The sequence below is a fragment of the Emydura macquarii genome, unplaced genomic scaffold (genome assembly GCF_026122565.2).
Source record: "Emydura macquarii macquarii isolate MOO-44397 ecotype Brisbane River unplaced genomic scaffold, CSIRO-AGI_Emac_v2 contig_2372, whole genome shotgun sequence".
NCBI lineage: Eukaryota > Metazoa > Chordata > Testudines > Chelidae > Emydura > Emydura macquarii.
Window position 1 is genome coordinate 1847642 of NW_027132509.1, and position 15317 is coordinate 1862958.

The window sequence follows — 15317 nt, forward strand, 5'->3', positions numbered from 1 at the left end:
TTGGTATACAGAGATACTTAGCATTTCACTCCCAGCTTTTTATATATGAGAACCAGCGAGTGCTTTGCAGATCTTAATTATGGCCTTGCTCCTGCAAGCTTTTCCAAGCAGGATGCTGGTACCTGCCTGGGACCTCACTGAAATCAAGGGGGTGGGTGCAAGAGACCACCCAGGCCGCGCAGTTCTGCAGGATCAGGATCAGGACCTCTTACGTCTCACAACGCCCCTCTGAGGTAGGCCAGTACCGCTACATGAATCTTCCACGTAGTGCAGCAAAAAGGAGAGGGGCGATACCTAGCGCAGGGTCCTCACTCCGAGCCCCGCCCGGCCCCACGTCGGAGTGAGGATGCTGATTTTTGCAATGCCCGGGAGGGGGGGGTGAAAGGGGCCGGGCCGGGCCCGTCTCTCGCTCCCCCATGTGACGCGGTGTGAGCGTGGGTGCACGCCGCGCAGCTCGCATTCCCCAAGGCACCGGAGCTGGGGGGAGGGGGCGGGAAGGGGCCGAGGCCTCCCTCACCTGCTCCGAATCAAAGGCGAGGGGCGGCGCGGCGCGGGCGCGCACAGCTGCAGGCGAGCGAACGCCGCTAAACGCCATCAACCAATCGGCGGCCGGAGCGGTCGAGCCGGAGGGGGTTGGCGGGGGCTGCTTTGGCTGGCGGCCAATTAGAGCGCGGCCCCTGGGCTGAGCCGCCTCCTCTCTCCCCTCCCCCGCGAGTATCTACCGGCCGCGGGGCGGGCGGGCCCAGCAGCCGCGCAGAGGAGGTTGGTTCTTCGCGTGGTTGGGCGGGCGGGCCCCGAGACGGCTGCTGGCTGCAGCAGCGCGCAGGAGGAGGCGGCGGCTGGGACTCGGGTCCCACGGCCCGTGTGCGACGCAGCCGCCCGCCCGCGCGTGTGTTGTTGTTGTCGTCGTCGTCGGGCCGGCCCCCGATGGAGACTTTCCACCCGGGCAGCAAGCGGGAGACCCAGCCGCCCGTGGAGTTCTTGCCGGGCGGCCGGTGCGGGGCCAAGAGCCACCCTCACGGGAACGCCTTCAACTCGTGGAATGACTACCTGGGGCTGGCCACGCTGATCACCAAGGCGGTGGGCGAGGAGAAGGGCTACGGCGCCCAGCCTTCTTCGCTGGTGGTGGCCGCCGCCGTGCAGCAGGCTCCGGAGGAGGAGGAGGAGGGGGAAGACGAGGAGGATGAAGACGACGAGGCGGGGGCGCCTTATTTCGAGGGCGCGCTGCACTTGCACGACTTCGACCTCTGCGGCCGCCACCCGGGCGAGAGCTTCCTGGAGGAGCGCTTCGCCGACTTCAGCCCCTTCGCCGGCCGCGCCGGCCCCGCCGCCGCCGCCGTCCTCTTCGACTGCTCCCCGGCTCGCCCGCCGCGGGACCGCTCCCCTCACGCCTGGGCCGGCGGGCTGCTGGACGGCCGGCTCCCGGCGCCCCAGAAGGCCGGCTCCCGGCTGCTCAAACCCGAGCTGCAGGTCTGCGTCTTCTGCCGGAACAACAAGGAAGCCGTCGCCCTCTACACCACGCACATCCTCAAGGGGCCCGACGGCCGCGTCCTGTGCCCGGTGCTGCGGCGCTACACCTGCCCCCTGTGCGGGGCCAGTGGGGACAATGCCCACACCATCAAGTACTGCCCCCTCTCCAAAATGCCGCCGGCCGGCGCCGCCAAGCCGCAGCTCAGACAGGCCAGGACCGTCCTGGGCAAGAAACTCCGCTAGGGGGCCGCCGCCCGCCCCCGGCCTGGGGACTTGCTGGTGTTTTTGGGGAGCGATGGGTTGGGTTTGGTTTTCTTTCGACTGAGGCCGCTTCAGTAGCAAGTGACCCGCCGGCAGGTTTTGGGTGGCCCGCAGAAAAGCCCCTTTCCACGTCTCTTTTGGGTTGGCTTTTTTTTTTTTTTTTTTTAAGTGTCTTAAAGCGGATTACGTTTTGTTCTCTCTAATACAGTAATATAATAAACCTGGAGACTGTAGAATGTAAAGAGCCCCTGGGATTATATGTACGATGATGATGATGATAGTTTCCAGTTTGTATACTTAGCATCCAGGGGCGCTGGGCTCTGACTTTAACTCTCTATATTGATAAATCTGCAGTTTAGATGCACTGTATTTGTTTATTGTATTATAATAATATATATATATATATCTCAATCTAATTTTTAAAAATGGATTAAATTGAATGGGAGGGAGCTCCCCTGGGGACGCTTATGTTCATTTATTGGAGAAAATGAGGCGTTTTAAAGAATTATTTTATGGAATAATCTGAAGAAAAGGCCTCTGTACTGGCAAGCAAATGAATTTGTTTTTACAGTATCCCAGCCAAAGGAGGAGTTGATGTTTTTAATTTTATGTTCAAAGATGCGCTGGACAGAGAAGGGAGAGGAATTGTGGTGTTTGACCGGCTGCTTGGGGTTGTGTGTTTGCACTGTCCTCTTAACAAACCAAGCTGTGTGTAGATAGTAAGAATTGTGGGTTACTGATGTTTGTAGGGGTTTTGAGATCAGGAATGATCATATGACACTTTTCAGTGTGAGGGGAGTTTTCCCTTTTGTGTTCACAAGTCCTTTTGTATTGATCTAGGGTTCTTGTTTTACTTCTGTTTTTTTCCCTTCTGGCAGCCTGGCAATTTAACTTTTATTTCTCAAAATCCTGTTTCCCTCTCTGCCCTCCCCTAAAAAACCAAAACCACTGTCAAGATTGTAGAGCCCTATGCTGGCCACAGGTGGTGCTGTTAAAATTTGAATTTTTGTTCTATAAAATGAAGTAAAGGCAACATACATTTGACTTGAGCCTGTTCTGTTTTCCTCCCTATCCATGCACCTTGACCTTGTATAAAGTGGGAATGTACAGCAAGTGGCAAGGTATCTTAAACAATGCCAGCCATGTTTCCTGACTTATGCTTTGCTACCCTGTAGTTATTTATAAACATCACTCAACACTCTTCATTTTGTTGGACCATTTTATAGTAGCCCCAATGCACTGCATCCCTGTCGAATGTATTAGTGGTCCGATGTTTTTGTTGCCATCCTCTCAGATCTGTCATATGGATTCCAATAGCTGGCCTGCGTTTTGGCTTGTGAAGAAAACAAATCTCCTTTTAATGTGGATGGGGGAAAGAAGGGCCCTGGCTTTGATTTAAATGCAAGAGGGCTCTTCTATCAATCAATCCTTTATAAAACAAAGGAGAATACGCCCCCTGCTGCTTTCTCTGTGCAAGACTTTTTTCCAGACTACCTCAGATCTATGCTGAGATTCTGTTTAGAATGGAGATTATAGCTAGAAAATAATTGTTCTAAAGCCAAACTATATTCTAACTCATGTAATAGTCTTAATTCAGATTGTGTAACAATATTGGACAACATTATCCAAAAGGTTGGTTAAGCAGGGTGGAAGTTTAATCTCAGCATAGCAAATTTAGATCCCACCAAACAAAACATTTTCCCCTTCACTGCTTACACTGTACAAGAATGGGGAAAAGCCTTTAACTAATGTTCCATGCAGTGAATCCCTCTTCTTTTAGTGATGTACTATGCACACTTCATTTCTCTAAAGGTAGAGAGCTGATGCTCTAGAATAGTAGAGCATAACTGCATTTAAATTAATACCATATGAATGTGGCAACTGTTAAGTGAGCCAGAGTAAAAGCACCTGGACTACATATAAGATTTTAAGGCTATGTACCATCTTCCTTGTATGACAAGACTGTCAGAACAATTACTTATGTAAAAATAACATTTACATTCTGAAAGGCTCATTACCTGTGAACCATTTTCTAAAATTCTTAAAAGCTAAGAATCTAACAGAGCGAGCTACTACTTGTTTCTAACTGGAGAACAGTGTAGGCTGCGAATTCTTCACCTAATAACTCTAAAGGTAGTGTGGATTTTTTTGATTAAAGGAAGATTCTCATTAACTTAAAATCAACACATTTAACCATGTACTGGTAACACTTCTCTCTCTGGATGTGTTCATGTACTGTAGTTTGGCTTTTAGGTAAATAGTTACATCCCCATCTCAAAGCTGTACTTAAGACTCCAAACTACTTATTTTCTGTAGGATTTCACATCTGATCTTTGTAAGAGCACCTCCCCAGTAGAATGTACATTTTTCTAAGGGAGTTTGCATTCATCTGTAGGTGACCATTTAACTTAATAAAGTGATTTGTAATGCAAAAACTTTGCTTATAGTAGCAGATATGGCCAGTGGAATGTACTCTTAAGGGGCTAAGCACTAGTTTTAGATAACTTTAAATAAACTTTTAAATAACTTGCCTTTTACCAGACCAACTTGACCCATGACCATTTTACTAGAATGAGTATGCACCTGCCTGTTTAAATTTGGGTATTTACTGAGCGTGAACTTTAAGTGTACTGACAATTTCCACATGCTGTACACAAATGAAGTCTATAATGCACTACAATCCAATGTTAGAATCTAAGCTGCAATCTTTATTCCATAGGAAGAATGAATTCTTATAGCTGAGAACTGTTTTCTTAATGTTCTTACTACCTTTATGCCAAATGAATGTTGTAAAGTATCAGTGTTTCCTTCAGCAATGTTTTAGCCATCAAGGTTATTGCAGCTACCATGCTGCTGTAAGCATTAAAGGGGGCAAAGTGAGACCCTGTGAAAAGTGTTCTTGGTTTTACATGTCCCATATACAGAGAATTTAGGACAATGCTGTGAAACTTGTAGGCATAGGTGCCCACAGCCTGCTAGTGTGACCGTTACTACATCATATGGTATATAGAACAAGCTACTTTATGCCAAATTCTGTAACATGTCTGCACTCTTCCAAGGAATCAGGATAACACCCTTCTTACTGAAGCCACTGCTTAGTCACAACACACATTCCTCCCTCTGTAAGAGGAAAAATTACTGGACTATGCCATAGCAACCTCCATAGGTACATGCCCATTCTTGACTTTACTCTTACTATAACACTTAAGCCTGGCCCCTGTGGAGGCCAGAGTTGCTTGTAATAGTAATTAGAAGACTGACAGGTAAGATTAAACTAATTAAATAACTTGACCTAGAAGAGTTAAGGTCCAACATACCAACTCCAGAAGACATTAGTCAACAAGATGCATGTTAGGGTTGAAGGTTTGAGATTAGGATCATTCCTCTGAACACTAATTATTTAAAGTATTTTATCCTCTGCAAAATGACACTTTAAAACTAATTTTATAAAATATAGCTGTGGTTCCACTTCACTCAACTGTCTTTCCCAACATGCATTCCTCCCCTGAGCCACTTTTTTCCATGCCCCTGAGGGTGCTACTGAGGGGGGGGAACTTTTTAAAATTCTCCCATGAGAAAGTTTATTCCACCATTTTATACTTTGCAGTTTGTCAAGTGACTCTATTTAGATTTCTTAAATTACCTGTAAATACAGCTAAATAGTAATCTAAATCCTAGGAATTACAGCAGGGTGAAAATATGAGCTCTGCTCAAGAATTGCTTTATGTTCAAGAAGTAACATGTCTGGAGTACAGAAGTTTTTTGGCATGCAATGTAGTAAATGGAAATACATTTTAAATTAAGTCTCAAGCTGGCTCATGTGAGAGGGATTCATACAAGATGAACAGTAAACTAGTTGGACAGTGACAAACCTGTGAAGTGTCTTACAGCTAACAGAATGACTCAGCACTGTGCTATCATCACTACATTAGTGAAGTGTAAGATTAAAACTGTTACATTAAATTATGTAAACTTTTAAAACAATGTAAAATTAATGTAGCAGTATTTTTATGCAATGGTAAAGCTTCTCAAATGTAAAACATGCCCTACATTATCTGCACCCCAAGTATTCTACTACTACAGGTGAATCAGGAATGAATGAAGCCTAGTTTCCAATCTGTGAGAAGCAGCATAAACAAAGTGATAGCAGTCCTGGTGCAGGCTCAGTGTTCCACTACAATCAGAAATTATATATAACTTGCTATTAAGTGATTTATAATTCTTCTAATTCACACCTTTGGTAGCATTTATTAAACATTGAATTAAACACAGCAGTTTGTGTAGTGAGATTTAGGAAAACAAATGTGGGAAGTAATACAAAAAAAAATTTTTAATGGAATTTTGATTGCATCTCTTCACACAACTAAGATGCAGGGGCAGTGATTTAGCAGTGAGCTGCACTTGTAGAAGAACCTATCCACCCCTAAAAACAAGCAAGCTGGACCTACATCCTGTAGCAGTTTAAATGATAACTTACCAAAATGAGGGTTAGTGATGAAAGTGAATCAGTACAATAGCTTTTAATTTGCATTAAATTCAACTTGATATCACAATTAGGTTTTTTTAAATATACAATTACGTATTTGCATTAATAGCTGTCAGGGGGGAGGTTTCAGCAATTGGAGCTGGTTAGAAGTCGTGTAGCTTTTGGCACCTGGAGAGGCACATTAGAGAATGGTTCTAGTAAAATGACTAGTAAAAACTAACATTTAAAGTTGCCATCTTTAAGTTTGAATTAACAAGCCACTGAGATGAATAGGAGCAGTTCATATCTATCAGAACTCCTTTTGGTTGTGCACAGACCTGAAGCCAGTGTCAGCGCATACTTGATTCATGCGTGCAAGGCTGCCACGGGCTCAAATAGATTTTTTTTTTTATTGTAAACTTTAGATTCTGAAATTGAATTCTGCTGGACGGGAAGTGTTCCATGGCAGAATCTTCTATTACACAGACCCCAAATAAGTATAGTTTCCCTCAGAAAAGACAGAAAATAATTGGTCTGTAGAGTCACTTTTCAGACTGGAAGTGCACGTTAGAAAACTGAATCTCACCAAACTGCAATGAATACTCGTAGGCAATGTTATCACTAAGACCTCCGTCCTATTCTCTGGTTCTCTCTCTCTCAGGATAGTAAGAGGCTACGGAGGCAGTCCATGCTCTCTTTGCTAAACAGCACAATATTGCTTTGAAGCAATTGCGATGGCCAAGCAAGGAGCGTGGACTCCAAAGACACTCCCTTCTAACCCTCAAAGGAAGATCACTGTGGAGGTGAAGGTTTTTCATGTAGGGTGCAGGAGAAGGGACAAGAGAAGGAGCATAACTTAAGTTCATGTTTGTAATAAATCACTTTTTCCAGTAAGAAAACCATAAGAGGCAAGTTACATTTTCTTTCAATGAGGACAGAAAAGGATGGGTATGGAGGAAGGGACTAAATTAATCAGCTTGCTTTTTTTGTCTAAAAATACATCAGTAAAGTCATCAATACACTACAGAAGCTAATCTTATAAGTTGTTTATTTATCACTGAAGGAACACACAGCAGCAAGTGGTGTTGGCTTCAATAATAGTTAATCATTAACATTACTACTGCACCCCAAAATCAAAGTCAGTCAACACAGCCATTACTACAAATCACTTGTTGAAAAGGAAAGCATTTACCCTGAAGACTAAGAGTTGGGGGGAAAAAAATCTGAACAATTCCTCCAAAACCACACATTTTAATTATGACTATTTATAAATGCTTGAAAGGCATGAATTATCCAATAATGGAAAAAGCAGTTATGCTACTAAGCAAAACAAATAGCCATATATGGACCAAAACGCTTGAGTTCTAGAAGTGTAATGATGTTTTGTTGTTTTACACTGCAGCAATATTCCTTATTAGAACAATGACTGCATAGGCATATGCATTCAAGTAAAATCTATAGAAAATATCCCAGTGTAGCTAATGTTCATAATGTTTATTGTAATTGATTTAAAGTTAAACAGCTTACTGAATTCAGATGATAAAATACCTCCTGCCCTCAAGAATACTTAAGTAAGGGAGGGGTTTTTACAGTTCTTGTCCAATTATGGAAATTAATCCAGCTCTGTATTTTCAATAATGTCACCACTTTATGTGAGACTTGTTTTCAACTGCATGTTCTGTGATCTAATCATACCCCATTCCAAATTAAGAAATATTTATTTAAAAATAAAAAGGTTAGTTTTAGTCTGAGATGTGTTACTCAAGATAGCTACAGAGTTCACATTTTTATTTTAGCAACAAGTGATCCATGAAATATGTAACATTTGAAATTTCAGAAACCGGCATTCAATTTCCAACCTTCTGCTGCTAGTTTTGTGCATGATCAATCTACAGGGATAAGTAATACAGGCTCATGCTTTCATGTTACCTCAAAACATTTGTCAAAGAATACCAATTCCGAATGTTTATAAGCACAAATATTATAATCTGTCGATTTGACCAAATCAACACAAACACCTGTGTTTTGTTTTTGACTTAACGTCGTACAGTGGTCCATCCATCTTCATCTGTTTCATTTTTAGTGCGACGAAGAGATTCTCGCTCTTTTTCTGTTCTCCAGGACCCCTTTTCTCTCTCCGCATCTCTCTCCCTATCTTTTGAAACAGGAGCAGCAGCAGCAGCAGGAATAGGAGCAGCAGCAGGAATAGGAGCAGCAGGAGGAATAGGAGCAGGAGCAGGAGCAGCTCGCCGGACAGTTTCACGTTCTTCTCCCTGTTCTTCTTTTCTGTCATCACCACGCCGCCATGAACTCGCTAAAAACATTCAAGCACATTAGAAACCACTTTTATTTTTTTGGTCTTACTACAGTCCCTTACAAGAGTTTAAAATCACAAAGCCCAGCACAGAGTTTAATTCAATGGTTCTCAATCTTTGCCGGTTTGCAATATATCAAGGTGGTCGTAACACCCAGGGTCAGAATCCAAGGGTTAATTTTACAGTACTGTAATGAAAGCCTATCAATAGTGACCCATTTTTTTTTTCAGTTGCTTAGAACCAACCTTAATCTGGCTAAAGCTGTCTAATGTACATTATAAACTCACTTTTAATGTAGCTAAAACACAAACATGAAATAAAAAAATGGATAATTAGCCAATAGTACCAAATCTTGACAATTTAAAATATCTGACTAGAAAACTGTTTAGTTTCATAACAAAATGAATCCTAAAAACCAAAAAATCCAAAATTTATATAAATGTGGAGAAGATGATTTTAGGTATGCCCTGTCTCAAATTGCAAATTTTAACAGCCTGTATGCAAAGTCAAAAATAGCAGAAGTTTCACTGGGTTATACTTCATTCTGCACATAACAATGCTCTGGAATGCTAAACTGTATAGGAAACTACTTCTTTCACAGTTGAGATAAGAAGCTGAAGAGCTTAATCAGTTTTTTAATAATGTGAAAAATTAAACTAACAGTATAAAAATCTCAAAGCTGAAAATATTCCATCTCCTTTCACTTGTCAGGTCTTGCACTGCACTTTCTGGTCCATTTTATGTTAGGACCAGATTCAGGGAAGCATCCCTATTCTGGATTGAAGCAAATGGGATGTAAAGCATATGCTTGAATGCTGTCCTGAGTTGTAGCCTTAATCTCACCTGGTGAGTTAGAGATGTGGATTCAAATCCCTCCTCTGAATCAAGCAGAGAAGATCTGAAGCCACATCTTTGGCTCAATGAATATTTCAATAAATAGTCTACAAAAATGGAACTGCTTCAGCAGGAGAAACTAAGAGCAACCTACCCCCAGAACAGCCTACTACCTTATGTGGGTGAAGGGGTTTAAGTTTCTGCTTCAGAATGGGGATTCAAACTTGGATCTCCTGCATCCCAGGCAAATGCCCTAAGCACTGGGCTTAAATGTTGTAAATGGGGATGGACAGACAGTTTGCTGGCCCTGAAAAACTTTTCATTGGCCACCTCTACTGGATCGAATTTGTGAAGTTTCAGGTCAGCCAACACTGTACATTTTTTGGTGAATAAACTAGTTGCCCCAAAATATTTCACCCAGCACTACTAGTGACATTTTTAATAATCTCATGCTTTCATTTCTGATCAATATTCCAAATAACAGAATTTACTGGGATTAAAAAACTGAAAACACAAGATTTGCATTTACACCAAAGCTCCTACCACTCCGACAGTAAAGGGAACCTTAACTGGATATAGATATAATTTATTCCACTTCACGTCCCTTTTACATCACTCTGGCAATGTAAAAGGGCCTTAAGTGTAAATGAGCCCTCAGTGACAAATATTTAAACTGGTAAGGGGAAATAAACATACTTTCTTCACGGTCTGTTCTCATGGGTGGTCCTCTTCTATCTCTATCATCACCACGCCGATCTCTCAGGTCACGACTACCCCGGTCATCTCTCAGGTCACGACCACCTCTATCCCATTCATCTCGACGACTTGAATCTCTCCAGGTGGAAGCTTCCTCAGCTGGTCCTCTTCTCCAGCCAGCCTCATCTCTTTTGCCATTTAAAAATAAATAAAAGACTAACCCTTTATATTCTGGCTTCTGCTGCAGTGAACGCAATAGTGTTAAAAATGGCAACTGTTAGTTGAAATGCAGACAGTTTCAACATGATGGTGTATTAGACACACAGGGCACCATTTAAGAGAAAAATTTATTGGAGTGTTTAAAGTTAAGATCTTTCATTTTAGTGGAACCTAAGGCCAACTCTTAATTTTGACTAAGAAAAGGACTGCAATAATACTTAAAAGTGAATAGTAAATCATGTTGTGGCTGTTTCTGGGAACAATTAGGGTTTTCTTCACAATATGAATAATCAATATAATTTGTTTACTGCTTTGAAGATGTGACTAATTTCATGAAAGGAAAAAAGTCAAACTTGTTTTTTTCCCCTTTAAAAAAAATCAGGTGCTTACAATTTTTACAAAACAAAATTCCTACAAATATTGTTAAAAACAGAAAAAAATCAAACCTTGGACGTTTGAAGCGATCATCCCGATCAAAGTCACGATCTTTGTCAAACTCATGATCCTTTTCGTTCTCATCACGATCTTTATCTCTATCCCACTCGCGGTCTTCTGAAGGTCTAGAGTCTCGCGGCGGTCCCCAGCTATCTTCACGAGCTTTTTCTCGTTCTCTCCACCCGCCTATTAGTAACAAAAGGAATCAAAATTTTTTCTGACTAAACTCAGAATAGTCAGAGAATGGTTCACCTGCCTTCACAGTAACTGCTTCAAGTTACTTCAAGTGAGATTCACAAAGACTTGAAGAACCTGTGTTTAATGTAGGTTAGGTGCCTCACTCCCATGAAGAAATCCATACTTCCCATAGTAGTTCAGCAAAGGGCTGAACAAAATCTGTACTTTTTAGTCAAATCTCACACACCTAATGGAATGCCAAACATCTCAGAGAGCTCACTGACAGAAATGTCAAAATAAGCATTAAGTAACAGGTAATTAGAACAACCTAAAACAGCCAAGGATTCCTCAGCCCCAGCCTATAAGGGAGATTTTAAACAAGTTGAACTTTATTAGAAATCATTATTGAATTACTATTTCAAATAAGATCAATCTGTCTGATGGCTCTTGTGATACCACTTAATGATCTATGATTCTCAGTTGCATATAGTAGTAGTAGTACTCCTCTATTATACACTGTTCATCCTGTCTTCTGTAGGGAGAAAGGAAAAGCTTTTGGAGAGGGATCACTGGAGTTTATTCACTTATGATCATTCAGGAATTGGACTGCAGAATGATTACATTAGCTGTTTAAATATTTCCATTTAACATCTGTGCTTCTTCTTAATTACAACTTTAAAAAAGTGACCAGGAGATAAAAAAAAAAAGTATTGGTCATATACTCAACAGTTCAACAGTGCTATCTAAGCAAACACATGCAGGAAATCAGAAAACCACCATTATAGCCAGTATCAGCTAAGATTTCAAATAACTGACTGAGAATATTTCTTGCATGCTATAAATAAAAAAGGTGCACAAAACCACAGAGTACCAAAGTCCATCTTCTTGGATGATGAATTCAAAATTCTTTTAAAAAATGGTTGAGCTCTAGGACCATTTAAAACGGAAAGGGAGTCAAAGCTGCATTAATCTAGTAAAAAGCTGATTCTCTCCTAACAGGGCATTAAGTTTTTATTTCACATGGGTTAGTCCACAAGACAAATGAATTCCAAGCATTATTATCTGACCTCTACATATTTTCTATAGAAGCAATAAATATTGAATTATTAAAGATAATTTAAAATGAAAGGAGCATCCAAATTAGACAGATTGATCCAGTCATTTGCAACAGAAAATTAATAGATTCATACTAATTCCTAGTTTCTAGTTTGACCTAAAGCGTATCTTTCAGAAACACATACAATCTTTATTTAATACACACACACACACACACAGCTAGATCAAGTTATTTCTCCTATTTCCAGTATCTAGTATTTAATACACATCTTACTAAGCTCAGCAAATTTGTTTTTTTGGAAGAGGAATAAAATTATGAAAAAATCTGAAGGTTTATTAACAAAAATATTTTACCTGGTTTACCAAACGGTCTCCAAGGACCAGGTCTTGAATCATCACCACGCCTAGGCCCTCTGTCATCATCCCCACCACGCCAAGGACCCCTGTCTTCATCGCGTCTTGAGAGTCTATCCTCATCTGCATTACGCCAGGGTCCTCTGTCCTCATCTCGTCTGGAAATTCTGTCCTCATCCAGGCCCCGTCTAGGTCCCCTGTCCTCATCTGCAGTGCGCCACCTCCCCCTGTCCTCATCCAGGCCGCGCCTGGGCCCCCTGTCCTCATCCAGGCCACGCCTGGGCCCCCTGTCCTCATCTGCAGTGCGCCAACTCCCCCTGTCCTCATCCAGGCCGCGCCTGGGCCCCCTGTCCTCATCCAGGCCGCGCCTGGGCCCCCTGTCCTCATCTGCAGTGCGCCAACTACCCCTGTCCTCATCCAGGCCGCGCCTGGGCCCCCTGTCCTCATCCAGGCCGCGCCTGGGCCCCCTGTCCTCATCTGCAGTGCGCCAACTACCCCTGTCCTCATCCAGGCCGCGCCTGGGCCCCCTGTCTTCATCCAGGCCGCGCCTGGGCCCCTGTCTTCATCCAGGCCGCGCCTGGGCCCCCTGTCCTCATCCAGGCCGCGCCTGGGCCCCCTGTCCTCATCCAGGCCGCGCCTGGGCCCCCTGTCCTCATCCAGGCCGCGCCTGGGCCCCCTGTCCTCATCCAGGCCGCGCCTGGGCCCCCTGTCCTCATCCAGGCCGCGCCTGGGCCCCCTGTCCTCATCCAGGCCGCGCCTGGGCCCCCTGTCCTCATCTGCAGTGCGCCAGCTCCCTCTGTCCTCGTCCACTCCCTGCCTGGGTTCCGCATCCTCGTCCACACCCTGCCTGGGTTCCGCATCCTCGTCCACACCCTGCCTGGGTTCCCCATCCTCGTCCACTTCATGGTTGGGGCCTCTGTTTTCATTTGCTTCCAAGGAAGAAGACTCTTGTTGTTCAGCACCACCACGTCGAAGTAGATCATCTCCTCTTCGGAAAGGTCTTTCATCATCACGCCCTTCTCCTCGGCGCCATTCCCTATTAAACCACATGATGAGTGAAAAGTGAAAGTTTACATGCAAGAAAGCTTTACATATTCAGAGTAATGGGTCCAATCTGTGGACTTCAAAGGTGCATGTTATGAAGACAGTGTGCAATTGATTACAAGTTGAAAATACCTTCCCCAACCTGTCTCCTTGCTATTTTTAACTGGAAGAATCTGAATCAGCTTCATCACTATCTGAAACAGGTAGGAGGTGTCACCTCCCTGAGGACCCACGAACTGCTCTGATCAGCTGTTGTCCCCTCCAGGCTATAGAAATTGCAAAGAGAGTAAGTCTGGCAGCTCTATTGCCTCTTCTATGCTGATTTGTGGGAATCCAAGAGCAGGAAAGGAATTTGAGAGGCTCTTCCAAAGTCAAAGAAAATGACTGTTAAAGGACAGCTCCCATCTCTTCCTCCTACCCCCCACCTTCTCTCTCTGCCTCACAGGTAGTCTTGAAGTTGGAACCATCAATCAGATACAGGTCCATCACAGCAGCCTTGGGATGCTTTAACAGATCATAAGTCAACTTGGAATGGTCAGAGGACAGAATGCACCCACCACTCATTCTCCTCACCCTCTGTACTAGGAGGCTGCGAGTAGGGAGTTACAGGAGTATGACAGACTGACTATGCCCTCTGAGGACTCCCCAATCTTGGAGTGATACAAAGGGAGCACAGCAATGGCAAAATCTGCCCCATAATATTGATTGTGGCCCCCTGGCCTTTTGAAACGTTTAGACCTCAAAGCTGAAAAGATTGGATACCGTTGGATATAAGTGTGAGCTTTCTACCCTGTCATTATTCAAGACATGTTTATTTTGATGCTTCACCTAGTTCTCTATATACATTTGGTTTGTATACTACACTTCTACATTCACAACAGCACTGAATGTGGTCAGGATCGCATCTATTTTACCTATCTATACAGGTCAAAAGCCATGGTTCTGTCAAGTGATGAATGTTTCCTCACAATTTTAGGAAATTAATCCCCATAAAATATATTCACTATTGGTGGGAAATAAGGGACAGTTTATTATGAAGATGGAGGGTGGGGTGTGTCTTTTAGGAACTAGGAATTAAGGTGTTAAACTGGATTTGAACTTCTCATGACTTTGAAAAGAAATGAAACAGTAGAAATGCACATTACTGGGCTGTTAGAGGTGAACTACCAAGATCTGGTAAAAAAAAATTTAATATAGATTTCCAACAAGAGGGGAAGAGCATGTAGATATTAATTTGACACAACTCATACCTCAACAATCGAAAAATCTGAGCTACAGCTTCCTATTTCTTCTTCCAGAATGAGGGAGTGTACAACTACCTTTAACTCACGAGACAGTAATTCTATTCTAGACTCCTATTTGCACTTAAATTGGGGAATTTTCTTTCACGCTAAAGGTTTTCCTACTCAGTCTCTGGTGAAAGGTGACTGTTTAGGAACACTAATAAAATTAGCTGTATGGGTGTTCTAAAGAAGTGTTTAAGTTGACAGAAGTTGTGATAGCTATCACGGTAGCAAAAGAAAGTCTACAACTCAGATTCCTCAGAATTTTAAGAAGGCAATTTCAAAATACTGTGTGGCAGTTACTTTTGCTAATCTTTGTACTTTCATGACTGTAAAAGAATTCTTGAGATGGAAAGAAAAGTCAGGTAATAGGCGCTGATTAGGGGCATGGGGGCGTTTTCAACTGTGAAAGTGGCTCTCTATTAAAGTTCCCTTTGGAAATTAAATATGTTTATTGAAATTAGAAAGTGAGCTGTAATCTCAGTCAAACATACTAACACACAGGAAATGACATGCACACTTGTGTGAAGCTAATATGCAGAATGTTTTATAGGGGATAACTTCTTGTAACAACAAAAGCAATGATCACACAAGTTTATTATTCAGTTCATTACAGAAGGGCAGCAGCCATTCTGTAGTCAAGGTTGCAACCCAATTTCCATTATAAGGTTTATGGGGCTTAAAGTAGGATGCCTTTGCAACTAAGGG

At 42.9% G+C, this 15317-nt stretch overlaps 2 protein-coding genes across 2 annotated transcripts in view; one reads left to right on the forward strand and one right to left on the reverse strand.

Moving 5' to 3' along the window:
- Window positions 1-644: 644 nt before the first annotated feature.
- NANOS1 (nanos C2HC-type zinc finger 1) lies at window positions 645-4703 on the forward strand. Its single transcript, XM_067561310.1, has one exon. It carries the CDS (start codon window positions 928-930, stop codon window positions 1711-1713), a length of 786 nt encoding a protein of 261 aa, XP_067417411.1. The 5' UTR covers window positions 645-927; the 3' UTR covers window positions 1714-4703.
- A 2222-nt stretch (window positions 4704-6925) lies between these two features.
- EIF3A (eukaryotic translation initiation factor 3 subunit A) overlaps window positions 6926-15317 on the reverse strand; it is a 47321-nt gene continuing 38929 nt past the window's right edge. The window contains 5 exon segments of the mRNA XM_067561309.1: window positions 6926-8510; window positions 10042-10229; window positions 10707-10881; window positions 12283-12831; window positions 12834-13318. Coding sequence (XP_067417410.1) covers window positions 8233-8510; window positions 10042-10229; window positions 10707-10881; window positions 12283-12831; window positions 12834-13318 — 1675 coding nt within the window. The 3' untranslated portion in view covers window positions 6926-8232.

What these genes read in the sequence shown, in the direction of transcription:
- NANOS1 (XM_067561310.1), top strand. Translation starts at nt 928, where the DNA reads ATGGAGACTTTCCACCCGGGCAGCAAGCGGGAGACCCAGCCGCCCGTG.